At 41.6% G+C, this 20,462-nt stretch overlaps 1 protein-coding gene across 2 annotated transcripts in view; it reads right to left on the bottom strand.

Moving 5' to 3' along the window:
- LOC140714035 (chondroitin sulfate proteoglycan 4-like) overlaps positions 1-20,462 on the bottom strand; it is a 192,681-nt gene that overhangs the window by 116,825 nt on the left and 55,394 nt on the right. For both annotated transcript variants that reach the window (XM_073024695.1, XM_073024694.1), the window contains exon 3: positions 1,540-5,082. In XM_073024695.1, coding sequence (XP_072880796.1) covers positions 1,540-5,082 — 3,543 coding nt within the window. The remainder of the gene's footprint in view (positions 1-1,539; positions 5,083-20,462) is intronic.

Here is a 20,462-nt window from a genome sequence, read left to right as displayed (position 1 = left end):
AAAATCACATGCACCACTTGTGCTGGCAGCTCATTCTACACTCTCACCATGCTCTAAGTGAAGAACTTCCCTCTCATATCCCCTTAAACATTTCACCTTTCACCCCTAACCCATAACCTTTAGTTCTAGACTCACCCAACCTCAGTGGAAAAAGCCCACTATACCCCTCATAATATTGTATACTGTATCTCTATCAAATCTCCCCTCATTGCCCTGAGCTCCAGAGAATAAAAACCTCACCTATTCAACCTTTCCCTATAACTCAGGTTCTCAAGTCCTGGCAACATCCTTGTAAATTTTCTCTGTCCTGATATTCCAATAAGTTGATAATCAAAGCCGATTCGGTGAATGAGTGTGGTGTCTGTCAGCTCAGGGCTGCCGTGACTGGTACTGTTTCATTTATTGTTACCCCAGGGCCTTCCTCAATCATTTAAACAGGATGCAATTTAAAATAAAAGACTCTGAAAATAACTATAGACTGAGAGTTTTGGTAATAAGCTACTCTCAGACTAACTATGGATCTGAACCAGACGGATCTAATTAGGTCCACATGGTGGCAGCAATTCAATTATATATAAAATACTCAAGCAAATAATTCCAACCTTCCCTTCTGCTAACTAATATCCTCAGCATTGTCTTTCAGAATGGACCAGGGCAGCCTGTAGCAAGAGGCAATCTACTCAAGAGCTCTCAACGAGCATATCTTGGTGCACAAATGATACAGCCTTTGGAATATTGCATTCCTCTTTCCATAACTTCTTTTATTCAGTACAACTTAATTTTTAATTTAGAGATACTCCACTGTAACAGGCCATTCCAGCCCAATAAACCCCTGCTGCCCAAATACACTCATGTGATCAATTAACCTACTGGAGATGTAGGAGGAAACCAGAACACCCAGAGGATATCCGTGAAGGACATACAGACTCATTACAGGCGGTGGCAGGATTTGAACCCAGGCCACTGGCACTGCAATAGCGTTTTGCTAACCACTACACTACCATGTTACCTAATTGCTCCACATGCCAATAGCAAACTTAGAAGTTAGGTTCATGGCTTGAGATTCAGATTAGCTAAATCTGCCTCAATTTGTACAGAGCTATCTTATATCAACTTGTTACTTTTAGCATAAATATAAGATTGGAAAGGAATAAATTACCATATCAGAATCAGAATCAGGTTTAATATCACTGATGAATGTCATGAAATTTGTTGTTTTGCAGCAGCAGTATGTTGCAAATATATAATAATAAAAACTATAATTTATAATAAGAAATGTATATAAAATAATTTAAATAGTAGTGCAAAAAGAGACCAAAAAAGAGAAAAAATATAGTGAGGTAGTGTTCATGGGTTCAATGTTCATTCAGAAATCTGATGGTGGAGGGGAAGAAGATGTTCTGAAAATATTGAGTGTGTGTCTTCAGCTTCCTGATCCTCCTCCTATAGCCCTCCCTTGAATCTGAACTTATCATGAACTGGTCCAGTTGGGAGAGGATTGAAGGCAATGAAATAAGCATATAGTTAGACCTGACTTACCAGAAGTTGCTCCATCTGAATGATCTTTGCTCTTCCTTGGTCTACAAAGATTTTTTCATTGTGCACCACGATTGGTCGGTGATGATGACCATCCATAAAAATCAAAATGGGAAAAATTCCTTCTGCTTTAACCTCTTTCACTTCAACCACAAAATTAAAGGAGTCCCTTGAATGCCTGCTGTTGTCGTGGTGATAAAGTACTTGGTTATTATTCATATCTTTCTGGGAGAAGGTCAGATTTAGTTCACCATTGACTAGAATCTCCCCATGTCTCGGGGGAAGTGTTATTTGGTATACTATTTCTTCTTCACTCCAAATGTCCACATTGGACTCCACGCTGAGGAAATAGCCATGGACACTTGCCTCTTGTCCTTGCTGAACCAAGAAGGTTGAATTATTGAATACTTTCAAGTAAGGGTCTAATGCATGAACTTCCAGCACAGCTGTTGCTTGGTGTACACCATCAGACACTTGCAGCTGGAACTTTCCTCGGCGGGCGCCATGGTGTTTAAATAACACGCGCTTCTTTTCCATGTCTTCCTGACTGAAGCGGGAGAGTTCATGAGCAGTGTCATCTGCAGAGACAATATTACCATTGGATGTCCCCCACTTAGTATAAATCAATTTGGAATCATTAAAATCAGAATCTGCATCATGAAAACAAAGCTCTGCTGTGGTCAGTAAGTGTTGTCCGTTTAGGGTTACATTTAATGTCTTATTCACCACTCGAACAGGTGGCTGGTCATTTACTGGCCTTATGTAAATATATAATGTACCATGAATCACATCCGCCTTAGGTCCATCACCTGTAAACTGTTCCACAACTACAAAACCAATCTTGTCTTCCAGTGTTTCAGAGTCATCGTGCTTATACATTAACCGCTCTTGGAGAATGTCCTCATTGGTAAAGACTGTGACAGGTTCCTTGGTGTCTGGCTGTATGGTCAACTCTCCATGCTGAGGGCCCTGTGTAACGTTATACACAAAAGCAACAGTGCTCTGACCCATAGTGAAAAGTTGATTCTTGGTAATGATTTTTTCACCTCCTTCCACCACAACTAACGCCTTAGTAATCAGAATCGGTATGTCTGGATCAACGCCAATCAATATTGGATAAGTATAAACAGGGGATTGTTGATCACCAACAAATACTTGAAACTGGAAACTATCTTGGGTTTCTTCAGTGTTTCTAACAGTAGCCACATAAGTGAGTCCTACTTGTTTTAAATCCTCCTGTGTAAAGGTAGAACCTGCTCTTAGCTCCTTATTTTCCACTAGTAACTTTCCTTTACCAGGAGACTTTAAAATCACATACCTGAATGAATCAGCAGGGATTAAATGTCCTTCTATTGCAGCCTCAAGTTCATTGTGTGTAATCTTGCCTTGTCTAACATTATTTAGCTCATTAGGAGATATTCTGAGAAGCATTATTTTGGAACTTTTTATTTTAATAAGAAATACACTATCTTCAAGAATTTGCTGTCCAACCGTCACTGAAAACTTTAGTTTCTCAATAATGTCTTGTGTCCGGAACTCAGGGTCGGTGCTGAAGTATCGAAGGTGGCCCTGCTCTATATCATACTGGTGGAATGCCCTGACTGATTTCCATTCCCCAGTAGCATCACGTTTCTGGACCTCACCATAATGTAATGGCTCAGTAATGTTGTATACCACATCTACCTCCTGATTGACTGCATTGGTGTCTACAGACAGATTGCTCGTGGTGATTAGACTCATGCCTCCCTGCGAAAGAATTAAACCCGTGTTCTTGCCCAATTGGAGGTCAGGTTTCACAGCCACAATTCTCAGGAGAGTTACATCACTCATGCTTTCTCCATCACTGACCTGAAGCAACAATTGGGACACTTTCGCCCCACCGTGAACATAGCGAATATTTCCTCCTTTAAGATCCTGACATGAAAATTCTCCAATCCTCTGGCTGGGTCTTCTCACATCTTCAACATAACCTTGATCTTCTTTATTAATCACAATGATTTTTAATTCAGCACAAACATTGTCAGCATCTCTGGGTAGAATGACATCTGGACCAAGGGTCTTCCAGGTATTCTCAAGAATCATCATAAGATCCTTGTTTGGAAAGGTTAGTTCTGGTGGGTCATTGACTGGAACAATTGACACATTAAAAATATAATGTTGACCCTTCTTTAAACAATTTGGGATCTCTTCCTTACTATGAATGGATACTTCCAATATTAACTGGTCATGTAACACTTCAGATCCATCGTGATGGTATTTAACATAGCCACTGATCACATCCAACAAAGTGAATGCTTTTCTGCTTTTGGCACCGGGAATATTTAGTTCCAGACGTCCATGTCTGCCATCCTGAGTTATCTTGAAAACCACTTGGGAACGTCTTATTCCAATTCTGCGTATATCAATAGTGGGCTGGATGTGTTTGAGGTCCAAGGTAGAACTTCCTGCTTCCTTTACAGTCAATGGTCTCAGATCTAATAGTCTTGTAAAACCATTGAAAATATTGGACATGTTTTTAGTAATCACACATGGTGGATTGCTCTTTAGAATTCCCCGAAAACTTGCAATGGGTACAGGTGAAACCCCAACTTCTGCCTTGTTTTCACCTTCTTCCATTGCCACATTCTCTTCTTCCCTACATGCAGTGTTGATAGCCCTGGTGACTAATGCATTCGCCAAGCTTTTCTGCTCTGAGTTTACCCATATGTTGCGAATACAACCAATGAAGGAGCCAGAAGCTGTTCTTTCCACCAACACATAAGATGGACCACGTTTAACTAATTCAGCTGAAGTTTTATTGTCTGTTCCACCAATGAACAGATGTCCTTGGAGACCCAGATATGACTTCTTATTTACAATTAGCTGGTTTTGGGATAATTTATCATCTACTGTAAGTTGTACATAACTTGTATTAAAAAGCATTTTAACACTGTGCCATTTTCCATCACTGACAAAATGCATATTGTCCAGTATAACAATTCCATTTCCATTATCAATTAAGACTCTTAAATAACCACCTACAATTTCTAAAGCAATAAAGTTTGTTTGCCATCCTGCGTGGTAAAGTAGAGGGGCTTGCAAAATAGCTGTCTTTAGAGAGCATTGAAATTTTCTTTCTCCTTTTTTACTCCAACTTGGAAGGGAAATAAAGGATCTTGGACCTAGAAAGTTGGCAGGATAATTAACCCCTGCAACAATTACATTGCTGCATCCCTCCTCTGTGTTATACTCAGGCTGTGAAACAAGTGAGGATAACAAGTCATGATCATTAAACTCGGCCTTGGAAATGCAACCTCTGAACATGGTGGATGTCCGTGATAAATGGGGGATCTTTGCATCTCCAGGTCCACCCAGATACAAGCCAAAGTTGAATTGCAGTTTATTAAAATGGTCAGGTACTTCCATGGTTGTAGAAAGTTCATCTACAGTCAAAGCTAGAGACTTATTTTCATGAACAAGAGAAACATCATGCCAGACAAGGTTGTTAAGGTTTAGACCCTTATGAGAATCCAATGTCCCTTCTCTAGATCCAAGCTGCAATTTCACCTGAAAAATTAAAAAGTAACAAAAATTACTTTTAATGGGAATCTCCAAAGTTAAAAGCAACAAGATTAGTAACAGTGCAACTTCCCCATCCCACCAGAGTATGCACCCCCAATGTTACAGTTCTGCAGCAAGGTGGAGTGAGATCTCATGGATTGATCAGCATATGGAACAGGTCTCCAAATACACTTAGTGGCCACGTTAATAGGTACACCTGTACACCTGCTCATTAATGCAAATAATCAGCCAATCATGTGGCAGCAACTCAAAGCACAAAAGCATGCAGATACGGTCAAGAGGTTCAGTTGTTGTTCAGAGCAAACATCAGATTGAGGAAGAATTGTGATCTAGGTGACTTTGAACATGGAATGATTGTTGGTGCCAGACAGGGTGGTTTGAGTATATCAAAAGCTGCACTTCTCCTGGGGTTTACACACACAACAGTCTCTAGAATTTACAGAGCACAATGCGAGAAACAAAAACATCCAGTGAAGAGCAGTTCTGTGGGTGGAAATGCCTTGTTGATGAGAGAGCTCAGAGGAAAATGGATGAATTGCTTCAAGCTGACAGGAAGGCAACAGTAACTCAAATAACCATGCGTTACAACCGTGGTGTGCAGAAGAGCATCTCTGAACACACACCATGTCGAACCTTAAGGTGAATGGGCTACAGCAGCAGAAGACCACAAACATATACTCAGGTACTTAATGCCAAAGTCAGAGATGATCCTGCAGGTTTTTTCCACTGTTGGGTGAGACTACAACTGGAAAGTGAAATATGGAACATGAAATATGAAATATAAGGTGAAAACCTCTTCACTCAAAGGGTGGTGAGAGTGTGGAATGAGCTACCAGTGCAAGTGGTGGATGCAGGTTCAATTTCAACACCTAAGATAACTTTGGATAAGTAGATGGATAGGAGGGGTATGGAAGCAGGATAATGGCTCAGTACAGACTAGATGGGCTGAAAGGACTGATTCTGTGTTGTAGTGCTCTGACTCTATGATCTGGCAGGAAAAGTAGAGAGTGGCCTAAAAATCAGAGATCTAGAGGGATTGACTATAATGCACTTCAATAAACCAAAGATTTAACTTTGAGTACCTCAGTTTCATTAGATAATGTTTACTGGATATACAGGATCCACTGCTAACTGATTATACAGAAATATTGATAGTTGGACATCTGGCTCACTAGTTACTCTCTACTGAGCTCCCTTCTTTCTGACCAAGGCCTGGTTCCCACATTCCCTCCCATTCACCACAGCCTGACTTCCCTTCTACTGGTCAGTGTCCTACTTCCTAGTCTCCCTTCTACCGATTGGAGCCCCACTGCCGAATCTTCTTTCTACTGACTGGGGCCCCTCTTCCCAATTTCCCTTCCATTTATCAGGACCACACTTCCCAGACTCCCTTCCACCAAATAGGGATCCATTTCCTGATCTCCCTTCCACTGATCTTCTTCCCTCTTCCCAATCTCCTTTCCACCAATTGTTGCTCTACTTCTTAAACTTCCTTTCACCGACTGGGGCTCCTCAACCTGGCTTCCCTTCCACCGATCTGGGCTGCACTTCCCAATTTTCCTTCTACCAATCGGGGCTCCACTTCCCATTCTTCCTTCTACTGATCAGGGCCCCACTTCCCATTCTTCCTTCTACTGATCAGGGCCTCACTTCCAAATCTCTATTCCACCAATCAGAGCCCCAGATCCTGATCTCCAGTCCACCAATGAGCACTCCTCTTCTTGACCTCCCTTCCCCAGATGGGAGCTCCACTTCCCAGTCTCTCTTCCACAGCTCAGGGCTCCTCTTCCCATATTCCTTTCAATCGATTAGCGCCTCAGTTCCCAATCTGCCTTCTGTTGATCAATGCTCCACTTTCCAATATTCCATCCATCGATTATGGCCCTAATTCCAATCTCCTTTCCACCGATCTAGCTCCACTTCCCAATCTCCTTTCCACCGATCTGAGCTCCACTTCCCAATCTACCTTCTACAGATTGGGCCCCAATTCCGAGCCTTTCTCCCACTCACTGGTCCCCGTTCTCCCATTCAACTTACTGGATACCAATACCATGCTCCCTTTTAATGTACCGTTTATAAAAAAAACATGTAACATATAAATAAAAGCAAATTTAAAACATGTGGGTGCATTAATAAAGAAAACATGCATTCTAGTCTGCCTCCACTTAATTTCCAAACATGTCAGATTATTGGTGTTTCACTGTATTAACTAACTCGGCCACGGATGGTTCCAAGCCCAGCAGTGAAAGGAGGATGGTGGACATGGTGCTAGCAACTCCAATCCTCTAAAATCCTAGAGCTACAGAAGGATATAGCAAGAAGTTGTGCTACACTCTGGGACAACTCGAAAGACTGGCCCAGGACAGAGAACTCTGGTGAGCTGCTGTGGACGGCCTATGGCCTGTGGACGGTAGGGGTGATGAGGTGTAACTAACTGAAGGGAAAAGTCAAGCAACTTTGATTAAGTTTCTTAAGCCTGCAATGTTCAGTTCTTTATCAGCTTTTCTCACAGCTAGCCCTGGTTCAATAGGTGACGGATAATTTTCCTGTTAAACTTCCCACACAAGGGATAGTTTTATAGGCAATGTTTGGGTTCCCAAGGTAGCAATCAGAATGCTGGAACTGTGTTTTCTGCCTTGACTTTAGTTGAACGTTAAATATAAATAATTACTAATAGTGGTTAGACTGTTTATTCTACATACAACACTGCAGCAGCAGTCCTCAATTGCAGGCACCAATAGAGCTTAGCAGGATCTGACTGTCTGCTGCAGAGATTGGTGTGCCTGGAAGTCCCCAAACCTCAATTCATCTTTCTGCAAATAAACTCCATATCTGACCCAGTAAAACTGGCTTCAGGTGAACAACACATCTCTGTAAAATAAATCATCAAAAGGTGAAATCAGTCATCAAGTAACATTTCCTCCAGCTGATGATTAGGTAGGCTGTGCACACAGTAGCACAAGACTGTTACATTCTTTGCCTCTGAATTTCGTACAAATTGAGAAATGGCCTCACTAAAACATTGGAGTATCGGGCCAAATACAGACTCTCTGTACAAACATCAGGGCAGTTATATATGGGAAATCCTTTCCTATTTCCTCAACATTTGTCTTAAATTGAACTTATTTATACCAGTTTATTAGCAGATATTTAGTGCTTCTTTGTTCGTTACTAGGTTATTGAGTAATTCAATCATCTTGTTTGGTTACCTTGCAAAAATTCCACATATCTTCACATAGCCACACCTTGTGGAGTGAGCCTCTCATTAAAATTATTTTATTTTTTAACTTATTTAGGGATACAGCACGGTAACAGGCCCTTCCCACCCAATGAGCTCACACCGTCCAATAACACCCATGTAATCAATTAACCTACTAGCCATACGCCTTTGCAATGTGGGAGGAAACCAGAGCACCCGGAGGAAACCCATGCAGTCACAGAGAGAACAGACAAATTCCCTGCAGACAGCGACGGGAATTGATCCTGGGTCGCTGGCGCTGTAAAAGTGTTACGCTAACTGGTACATTACTGTGCTGCCCCAGTTATCTTTCATCAGTATTTTGATGCAATTACAAGGACAGTGGCTAAACTTCATCACCAGTTTTAGGAGTCTTGGTTGTCATCAAAGACACGCAAATGTCAACAGATGTACGAAGCAGAGCAGTCTAATAGACTGCGTCACCATCTGGTATGGGGGGGCACTGACAGGATCGGAAACAGCTGCAGAAAGTTGTAATCTCAGCCAGCCCTATTATGGGCACCAGCCTCCCCAGCATCGAGGACATCCTCAAAAGGTGATGCCTCAAAAAGGTGGCATCCATCGTTAAGTACCCACCACCCCATCATCCAGGACATGCCCTCTTCTCATTGCTACCTTCAGGGAGGAGGAACAGGAGCCTGAAGCCTCACACTCAACATTGTAGGAAAGTTTGTTCTCCACCATCAAAAATAGAGGGCTATGGGTATTCCGAGGTAAGTTCTAAGGTAGGGACATGTTTGGCACAGCTTTGTGGACCGAAGGGCTGTATTGTACTGTAGGTTTTCTATGTTCTATGTTTCTATCATCATAAAGTGCAATGTACTTCTGCTGCAAAATGACATTCATAACCACATATGCCAGTGATATTAAAGCTGAGTCTGATACTGATAAATGGGCACCACAACAGTGTAGAGGTTAGCATGATCTTATTACAGATGTGAATGTCAGAGTTCAAAGTTCAAATCCAAGTCATCTGTAAGGAGTCTGCACGTCCTCCCCTTGGAATGGGTGTGTTTGCTCCGGGTGCTCCAGTTTCCTCCCACAGTTGAAAGACATGCATCATAAATTGCCCTGTGATTAGGCTAGGGTTAAACCAGTGGTTTGCTGGGCATTAGGCTGGAAGGGCCTGTTCAGTGTTGTACCTCTAAAGGGCTGGTGAAATGCTGGTTGCTCAGTTGTCCAGTTTCCAAGATACAGAGTGAACTGCTTTCACTGCAGGTGTGAACACCTACAGACACTAACCATCAACACAGACAGGGCCACATTGATCCCAATGTGGTCCTGACCCAGACTGGCAAAGACATCAGCGGAGACACAGTGTTTAGTCTAAGCTGGGTGTGGACTTCACAGAAATCAGAAAAATGACTCAATTCATATAAATATTCTTCCGTTACAAATCTGACAGAACATTTATTTCATGTTACTGTGACTGCTTTATACATGGAATGGGGCGTTTTCAGAATAAATTAGATGGTTTAAGGAATAGAAGACAGTCAGAATCAGAATCAAAATCAGGGTTAATATCACTGGTAAATGTCATGAAATGTGTTGTTTTGAAACAGCAGTACATTGCAATGCCTAATAATTAATATAATTAATATAAATTATGGTAAGAAAATAGATATAAAATTAAATTAAGTATATAGAGCAAAAAGTGAAGTAGTGTTCATGGGTTCATTGTCCATTCAGAATGAGCAGATATACAGGAACATTAAACTTTCTGTCACTGATTAGGGTGGCATGTAGTGTAACTCTTTACTGTGTCAGTGACCTGTTTACAGTTAGTGTTACACTTTACTGTGCCAGTGACCCAGTTTACAGTTAGTGTAACACTTTACTGTGCCAGTGACCTAGTTTACAGTTAGTGTTACACTTTCCTGTGTCAGTGACCCAGTTTACAGTTAGTGTTATACTTTACTGTGCCAGTGACCCAGTTTACAGTTAGTGTTACACTTTCCTGTGCCAGTGACCCAGTTTACAGTTAGTGTTACACTTTACTGTGCCAGTGACCCAGTTTACAGTTAATGTTACACTTTCCTGTGTCAGTGACCTGTTTACAGTTAGTGTTACACTTTACTGTGCCAGTGACCCAGTTTACAGTTAGTGTTACACTTTACTGTGCCAGTGACCCAGTTTACAGTTAATGTTACACTTTCCTGCGTCAGTGACCCAGTTTACAGTTAGTGTTACACTTTCCTGTGTCAGTGACCCAGTTTACAGTTAGTGTAACACTTTCCTGTGTCAGTGACCCAGTTTACAGTTAGTGTTACACTTTACTGTGCCAGTGACCCAGTTTACAGTTAGTGTTACACTTTCCTGTGTCAGTGACCTGTTTACAGTTAGCGTTACACTTTACTGTGCCAGTGACCCAGTTTACAGTTAGTGTTTTTTTTATCTTTATTAAACAAAATATACTTTATTTAAAAATAAAATTATATACATTAAACCATTCTCAATTCTTTACAAATGTTTTCCATTGCGGTCTTTACATTTCCACACTTTTGCCACCCAGGTGGCACTCTGTTACTCCATATTACATACCCTTTTTGAGGGGTATACCTCTACTCCTCAACTCCCACAGGAGAAGACCTTTAAACTGTGGTCCTTTCCCACCGGGCCCTTGGGGTGGCTGCACCAAGTTTGAGTGCATCCCTCAGCACGTACTCCTGCAGCTGAGAATGTGCCAGTTGGCAGCATTCCCCCACGGACATCTCCATGTGCTGGTAGACCATCAAGTTACAGTTAGTGTAACACTTTGCTGTGACAGTGGACAGCACCTCTGTGACAGTTCCCTCAGGAATCGATATAAAGTTTTAGATACTGTTGGAGAGGTTGACCTGACAGAGGAAGACCACAACGAACGGGACTCTGGCACTCTGCCCAGAGTCGTGCTAAAGAAATCAAGGAGAAATGCCGTGGTTATAGAGATTCCATCATGAGAAGAACAGATAAGAGATTCTGCGAGCCGGACAAGGATACCCGGATGGTGTTTTGACTCCCTGGTGCCAGGGTGCGGGATATCTCGGATCGGGTCCAGAGTATTCTCAGGAGAGAGGGTGAGCAACCAGAAATCTTGGTACATGTTGGTACCAATGACATAGACAGAAAAAGAGAGGAGGTCCTGAAGGAAGATTACTGGGAGCTAGGAAGAAAATTGAAATGCCAGACCTCCAGAGTAATAATCTCAGGATTACTGCCTGAGCCATGCGTTAATGAAGGTAAGAATAGCAGAATTAAGCAGATGAATGTGTGGCTAAGTAACTGGTGCGGGGGCAGGGCTTCAAATTCTTGGATCATTGGGATCTATTTTCGGGGAGGTATGACTTATACAAAAACGATGGGTTACACCTGAATTCAAAGGGTACGAATACCCTGGTGGGATTGTTTAATATAGCTGTTAGGGAGGGTTTAAACTAAGTTGGCAGGGGGAAGGAAACCAGGGTGTTAGGGTTGAGGAAGAGGAAAGTAGAAATAAGTCAAAGATACTGAGCAGCAAAGATGACAAGAAGGACAGGCAGATGAATAGACAGGATAATTTGCTGTGTGATAGAAATATAGCAAAATCAGTAACAGATAATGATCTAAATGTACTGTACTTAAATGCCCAGAGCATTAGAAATAAAGTGGATGACGTTGATGTACAGCTACAGGTTAAAAGATATGACATAGTGGCCATCACTGAATCATGGCTAAATGATGGATGTGATTGGGAGCTGAATGTTCAAGGGTACACCGTGTATAGGAAAGATAGGAAGGTAGGTAGAGGGGGTGGTGTGGCCCTGATGGTAAGCAACAATATCAAATCACTAGAAAGAAGGGACATAGGATCAGAAGAGGTAGAATCCTTATGGGTCGAGTTAAGAAATGGCAAGGGTAAAAAGACACTAATAGCAGTTATATACAGGCCTCCAAACGGCAGCTGGGATGTGGATTACAAGTTACAGCTTGAAATATAAAAAGCGTGTCAGAAGGAAAATGTCAAGATAATTATGGGAGATTTTAATATGAAAGTGGATTGGGAAAGTCAGGAAGGTACTGGATCTCAGGAGAGGGAGTTTGTAGAATGCCTACGGGATGGCTTTCTAAAGCAGCTTGTCCATAAGCCCACCAGGGGAACAGCTGTTTTGGATTGGGTGCTGTGTAATGAGCCTGAGGCGATTAGGGAGCTAGAGGTAATGGGACCCCTTGGAAGTAGTGATCATAATATGATTGAGTTCAGTTTCAAATTTGAAAAGGAGAAGCTGGTATCAGGTGTATCAATATTTCAGTGGAACAAAGGAAATTACAGTGGCATGAGAGAGGAACTGGCCCAAGTTGATTGGAAAAGTAAGTGAAATGGAGGGACAGTAGAGCAGAATTGGATGAAATTCCTACAAGAAATAAGGAGAGTGCAGGAAAAATATATTCCAAGAAAAAAGAAAATCATAAAAGGAAAAATGACACAAATGTGGCTAACGAGAGAAGTTAAGGCTAAAATCGAAGAAAAATTAGTGGGAAAACTGAGGACTGGAGGAATTTTAAAAATTTACAGAAGGAAACTAAGGAAGTCATTAGGAAAGAAAAGATGAATTATGAAAGGAAATTGGCAATTAACATAAAAAAGGACACTAAGAGTTTTTTTAAATACATGAAGAGTAAAAGAGTGACACAGCTAGATATAGGACCTACTGAAAATGATGCTGGAGAAATTATAATGGGTAACAAAGAGATGGCAGAGGAACTAAATGAGTATTTTGCATCAGTCTTCACAGTGGAAGACATTAGCAACATACTTGATAGCCAGAGGTCTCAGGGAACAAAATTAGGTACAGTCAAGATTACTAGAGTGAAAGTGCTTGAGAAGCTAAATGGACTAAGGACAGATAAGTTTCCCGGACCAGATGAAGTGCATCCACGGGTTCTGAAGGAGGTGGCTTTGGAGATTGTGGAGGCATTGAAAATAATTTTCCAGGAATCAGTAGATTCTGGCACGGTTCCGGAGGACTGGAAGGTTGCAAATGTAGTTCCGTTGTTTAAGAAAGGGGGGAGGCAGCAAAAAGAAAATTACAGACCTATTAGTTGACATCGGTAGTTGGAAAATTATTGGAGTCGATCCTCAAGGATGAGATTATGAATTACCTTGAGATGCATGGCAAGATGGGCCCAAACCAGCATGGTTTCCTGAAGGAAAGATCCTGCCTCACCAACCTATTGGAATTTTTTGAGGTAATCTCAAATAAGATTGACAAGGGAAAGGCTGTGGATGTTGTGTATTTGGATTTCCAAAAGACCTTTGAAAAGGTGCTGCATAAGAGGCTGTTTAATAAAATGAGGGCCCATGGAATTACAGGAAGGATATTGGAATGGGTGGAGCATTGGCTGATAGGCAGAAAGCAAAGAGCGGGAATACAGGGATCCTATTCTGGTTGGTTGCCGGTTACTAGTGGTGTTTCATGGGGGTCAGTGTTGGGGCCTCTTCTTTTCACACTGTATATCAACGATTTAGATTATGGATTAAATGGTTTTGTGGCTAAGTTTGCGGATGACACCAAGATAGGTCGAGGAGCAGGAAGTGTTGAGGAAACGGAAAGGTTGCAGAGAGACTTGGTCAGTTTACGAGAGCAGGCAAAGAAATGGCAGATGAGATGCAATGTTGAGAAATGTACGGTTGTACATTTTAGAAGAAGAAACAATCGGGCAGATTATTATTTAGATGGGGAGAAAATTCAAAAATCAGAAGTGCAAAGGGACTTGGGTGTCCTTGTGCAGGATACCCTAAAGGTTAACCACCAGGTTGGATCGGCAGTAAGGAAAGCGAATGCTATGTTGGCATTCATTTCAAGAGGAATAGTGTATAAGAGTAAGGAGGTGTTGATGAGGCTCTATGGGGCACTGGTGAAACCCCATTTGGAATACTGTGTGCAGTTTTTGGCCCCCTATTTTAGAAAGGATGTACTGATGTTGGGGAGAGTTCAGAGAAGATTCACCAGGATGATTCCTGGAATGCAAGGACTAACATATGAGGAGAGTTTGCCAGCTCTTGGATTGTATTCATTAGAGTATAGAAGAATGAGAGGGGATCTCATTGAAAGATTTTGAATGTTGAAAGGGTTGGACAGAGTAGGTGTGGAAAGGCTGTTTCCCTTGGTGGATGAGTCCAGGACAAGAGGTCACAGTCTTAGAATTAGAGGGTACCCATTTAAAACAGAGAGGAGGAGAAATTTTTTTAGCCAGAGGGTCGTGGATTTATGGAATTCGTTGCCACATACAGCTGTGGAGGCCCAATCAGTGAAGGTGTTTAAGGAGGAGATTGATAGGTATCTAATTAGTCAGGGTATCAAGGGATATGGGGAAAAATCTGGAAATTGGAACTAGATGGGAGAATAGTTTAGCTCATGGTGGAGTGGTGGAACAGACTCGATGGGCCGAATGGCCTACTTCTGCTCCTTTGTCTTGTGATCTTTACAGTTAGCGTAACACTTTGCTGTGCCAGTGACTCAATTTCAATTCCAGCCACTGCCTGTAAGGAGATTGTATATTCTTCCTGTGGCTGTGTGGGTTTCCTACAGACGTGCCAGTTCCCTTCATATTCTAAAGATGTGTGGGTCAGTAGGTTAATTGGTCAGATGGGTGTAATTGAGGAGTGCAGGCTCATTGGGCTGGAGGCCCTGTTATCATGCTGGAACTCTAAGTGAAACAAAATAAAATAAATAAAAGCATTTTAGTGGTCTGGGAAAATAGTTTTTTGGGAAGTTAATGGTTTGTAAGGAATCCATAATAGATCGAGTTGTGGAATAATCAAATGATCTTTCTTGTTTCCTGAAAATTTACGTTATGTAACAATTGACATCTACAATTTCCCACGGCTTTTCCCGTTCTGCTGTTACAAACCACATGGTTGCAGGAGGGGTGTGATTGGCAACTAAATATTCCTGGATTTCGTTGCTTCGGGTGTGATAGAATCGGAGGGACAAGAGGGGGAGGTGTTGTGTTGCTTGTCAGAGAAAATATTACAATGTGCTCTGGCAGGATAGATTAGAGAGCTCATCTAGGGAGGCTATTTGGAAGGAACTGAGGAATGGGAAAGGTGAGGTAACACTTATAGGGGTGTATTATAGATAACCTAATGGGGAGCGAGAATTGGAGGAGCAAATTTGTAAGGAGATAACAGATATATGTAGTAAGCATAGGGTTGTGATTATGGGAAATTTCAATTTTCCACACATAGATTGGGAAGCCCATACTGTAAAAGGGATGGATGGTTTGGAGTTTGTAAAATGTGTGCAGGATAGTTTTTTGCGGCAATGCACAGAGGTACCGACTAGAGAAGGGGCAGTGTTGGATATTCTGTTAGGGAATGAAATAGGTCAAGTGACGGACGTATGTGTTGGGGAGCACTTCGGGTCCAGTGATCACAATGCCATTAGTTTCAATATAATTATGGAGAAGGATAGGACTGGACCCAGAGTTGAGATTCTGATTGGAGAAAGGCTAACTTTGAGGAGATGCAAAAGGATTTAGAAGGAGTGGATTGGGACAATTTGTTTTATGGGAAGGATGTAATAGAAAAATGGAGGTCATTTAAAGGAGAAATTTTGAGGGTACAGAATCTTTATGTTCCTGTAAGGTTGAAAGGAAAGGTTAAAAGTTTGAGAGAGCCATGGTTTTCAAGGGATATTGGAAACTTGGTTCAGAAAAAGAGAGATATCTACAATAAATATAGGCAGCATGGAGTCAATGAGGTGCTCGAGGAATATAAAGAATGTAAGAAGAATCTTAAGAAAGAAATTAAAAAAGCTAAAAGAAGATAAGAGGTAGCTTTGGCAAGTAAGGTGAAAATAAATCCTAAGGGTTTCTACAGTTATATTAATAGCGAAAGGATATTGAGGGATAAAATTGGTCCTTTAGAGAATCAGAGTGGACAGCTATGTATGGAGCCGAAAGAAATGGGGGAGATTTTGAACAATTTATTTTCTTTGGTATTCACTAAGGAGAAGGATATTGAATTGTGTAAGGTAAGGGAAATAAGTAGGAAAGTTATGGAAACTATGACAATTAAAGAGGAGGAAGTACTGGAGCTTTTAAGGATTATAAAAGTGGATAAGTCTCCAGACCCTGACAGGATATTCCCTAGGACCTTGGGAGAAGTTAGTGTAGAAATAGTAGGGGCTCTGACAGAAATATTTCAAATGTCATTAGAAACAGGGATGGTGCTGGAGGATTGGCGTATTGCTCATGTGGTTCCATTGTTTAAAAAGGGTTCTAAGAGTAAACCTAGCAACTATCAGCCTGTAAGTTTGACGTCAGTGGTGGGTAAATTAATGGAAAGTATTCTTAGAGATGGTATATATAATTATCTGGATAGACAGGCTCTGATTAGGAACAGTCAACATGGATTTGTGCGTGGAAGGTCATGTTTGACAAATCTTATTGAATTTTTTGAAGAGGTTATGAGGAAAGTTGACGAGGGTAAAGCAGTGGATGTTGTCTATATGGACTTCAGTATGGCCTTTGACAAGGTTCCACACGGAAGGTTAGTTAGGAAGGTTCAATCGATAGGTATTAATATTGAAGTAGTAAAATAGATTCAACAGTGGCTGGATGGGAGATACCAGAGAGTAGTGGTGGATAACTGTTTGTCAGGTTGGAGGCCGGTGACTAGTGGTGTGCCTCAGTGATCTGTACTGTGTCCAATGTTGTTTATCATATACATTAATGATCTGGATGATGGGGTGGTAAATTGGATTAGTAAGTATGCAGATGATACTAAGGTAGGTGGTGTTGTGGATAATTAAGTAGATTTTCAAAGCTTGCAGAGAGATTTAGGCCAGTTAGAAGAATGGGCTGAAAGATGGCAGATGGAGTTTAATACTGATAAGTGTGAGGTGCTACACTTTGGTAGGAATAATCCAAATAGGACATACATGGTAAATGGTAGGGCATTGAAGAATGCAGTAGAACAGGGTGATCTAGGAATAATGGTGCATAGTTCCCTGAAGGTGGAATCTCATGTGGATAGGATAGTGAAGAAAGCTTTTGGAATGCTGTCCTTTATAAATCAGAGCATTGAGTATAGGAGTTGGGATGTAATGTTAAAATTGTACAAGGCATTGGTAAGGCCGAATTTGGAGTATTGTGTACAGTTCTGGTCACCGAATTATAGGAAAGATGTCAACAAAATAGAGAGAGTACAGAAAAGATTTACAAGAATGTTACCTGGGTTTCAGCACCTAAGTTACAGGGAAAGGTTGAACAAGTTAGGTCTTTATTCTTTGGAGCATAGAAGGTTGAGGGAGGACTTGATAGAGGTGTTTAAAATTATGAGGGGGATAGATAGAGTTGACATGGATAGGCTTTTTCCATTGAGAGTAGGGGAGATTCAAACAAGAGGACATGAGTTGAGAGTTAGGGGGCAAAAGTTTAAGGGTAACACGAGGGGGAATTTCTTTACTCAGAGAATGGTAGCTGTGAGGAACGAGCTTCCAGTAGAAGTGGTAGAGGCAGGTTCAGTATTGTCATTTAAAGTAAAATTGGATAAGTATATGGACAGGTAAGGAATGGAGGGTTATGGGCTGAGTGTGGGTCAGTGCGACTAGGTGAGAGTAAGCGTTCAGCATGGACTAGAAGGGCTGAGATGGCCTGTTTCCGTGCTGTAATTGTTATATGGTTATCATATGAATATTGGTGAGGATACGGAGATGAGAGTGGGAGGAGGTCTGCAAATATGTGGTTGATTTATTAACTTCCAGAATGCTGGTGTCACTGGCAGGGTCAGTTTTTATCATTCACTCCAGTGGCACTTAAGAAAATGGTCACAAGCCTCCTTTTTGACTTTTGGTGAAGATACCATCCAGTGGGAATCTTAACACATAGTTTATAGAACCATAGAACAGTACAGCACAGAAACAGGCCTTTTGGCCCTTCTTGGCTGTGCCGAACTATTTTTCTGCCTGGTCCCACTGACCTGCACCTGGGCCATATCCCTCCAAACCCCTCTCATCCATGTACCTGTCCAAGATTTTCATAAATGTCAAAAGTGAGCCCACATTCACCACTTCATCTGGCAGCTCATTCCACACTCCCACCACTTTCTGTGTGAAGAAGCCCCCCCCAATGTTCCCTTTAAACTTTTCCCCCTTCACCCTTAACCCATGACCTCTGTTTTTTTTCTCCCCTAGCCTTTATGAAAGGCTGTCACACACATTTCCTCTCGATGGTGTACATCTTCTCTCAAAGTACCAACTTTTTCATAGTATGCCCATTATTGGTTCAGTAAGAGTTATTACCCTCAACCATCAGGCTCTTGAACCAGAGGGGATAACTTCACTCAACTTTACTCACCCCATCACTGAACTGTTCCCACAACCTATAAACTCACTTTCAAGGACTCTTCATCTCATGTTCTCAATATTTATTGCTTATTTATTATAATTATTCTTTCTTGGTCATTGTATTTGAACAGTTTGTTGTCTTTTGGTCACTGGTGGAACAAAAAACAAATGGTCTTTCATTGATTCTATTATGGATTTATTGAGTATGCCCACAAGAAAATGAATCTCAGATATGTATATGGTATCATATATGTCCTTTGACAATAAATTTACTTTGTACTTTTGTACTTTGCCTAGAGCAGCAATTTCAATCCACTCATCCAAACTGCGATAGCGTAGCAGTTAGCATAACGCATTTACAGCGCCAGCAATTGGAAGTCCCACTGCTGTCTCTAAGGACTCTGTATGTTCTCTCCCACATTCCATAGACGTACGGGTTAGGCTCAGTGAGCTACATTGGCGCCAGCAGCGTGGCAACACTTGGGGGCTGTGCGCAGTACACGTTCTGACTGTGCTGGGCCTTGATGCAAATGATGCATTTCACTGCCTGTTTCAATCCACATGTGACAAATAAAGCTGATCTTTAATCTTGGAGGGGAAGTGGATGATGATGCTATGCTACTGGTCTTGTCTGTTTTGGTATTGAAGATCACAAAAGTGAAGGAGTTGTTGAGTGAGCAACTGCTATGAGTCACAGTCTACAGACACTGGTTGCGAACAATGTTCCCTCTAAGGTGTGCACACAAAGGAATTAAAACTGTGCACGAAAGGTTGTCGCCCTCTACCTCGTTGGCTTGTTAAGTATATTTCACGATCGTATACAATCACATTTCCTTTTCCAGTTTCTGATGCGGACGATGTTGACAACCTGGTGCTTGTGATGATTTTTCTGCAGATTTTAGAACTGGCTTATTTATACTGTTTTATTGAAGAAATTATTGATTTATCACATCGAATTCCAAAGAAGCAAAGGACGTGAAGCACAAAAGAACTGCTAGTTCATTTGAAATGGAATGGCTTAATGAAACAATAGAAACTGCTACACCAAAAGCTCATGAGGTCAGGAACGTGCAGCTATGAGAAATATTTATGTGTACAGTACAGAATCTGGTGTTACTAGCATGTACTGTCACAATGCAAAAATCGCTGGAGAATTTGCAATGGGAAGAAGTGGAGTGAAATTTGGAAACTTGACTTTTTAAAGCATCATTTAGCAAGCAAATCACATACGGACAGTGTGCAAAAGCTCTGGTGAGAAAATCCTTAATTACCCGCCCCAGGCCTGCTATGTGTGTTTTGTAAGAATGCAGATGATGAGAGCGCAAACAATCAAACCCAGAGGAGATCAAAGTTCCTGTTGACAAGCAAACACGAGGAAATCTGCAGATGCTGGAAATTCAAACAACACACACAAAATGCTGGTGGAACACAGCAGGCCAGGCAGCATCTATAAGGAGAAGCACTGTCGATATTTCGGGCCGAGACCCTTCGTCAGGACTAACTGAAAGGAAAGATAGTAAGATATTTGAAAGTAATGGAGGGAGGGGGAAATGCGAAATGATAGGAGAAGACCGGAGGGGGTGGGATGAAGCTAAGAGCTGGAAAGGTGATTGGCGAAAGTGATACAGAGCTGGAGAAGGGAAAGGATCCTGGGACGGGAGGCCTCGGGAGAAAGAAGGGGGGGGGAAGCACCAGAGGGAGATGGAGAACAGGCAGAGTGATGGGCAGAGAGAGAAAAACAAACAAACAACTAAATATATCAGGGATGGGGTAAGAAGGGGAGGAGGGGCATTAAC

This window comes from Hemitrygon akajei, chromosome 21 (assembly GCF_048418815.1).
Source record: "Hemitrygon akajei chromosome 21, sHemAka1.3, whole genome shotgun sequence".
Lineage (NCBI taxonomy): Eukaryota > Metazoa > Chordata > Chondrichthyes > Myliobatiformes > Dasyatidae > Hemitrygon > Hemitrygon akajei.
This window is presented reverse-complemented; position numbering and strand designations above follow the sequence as displayed.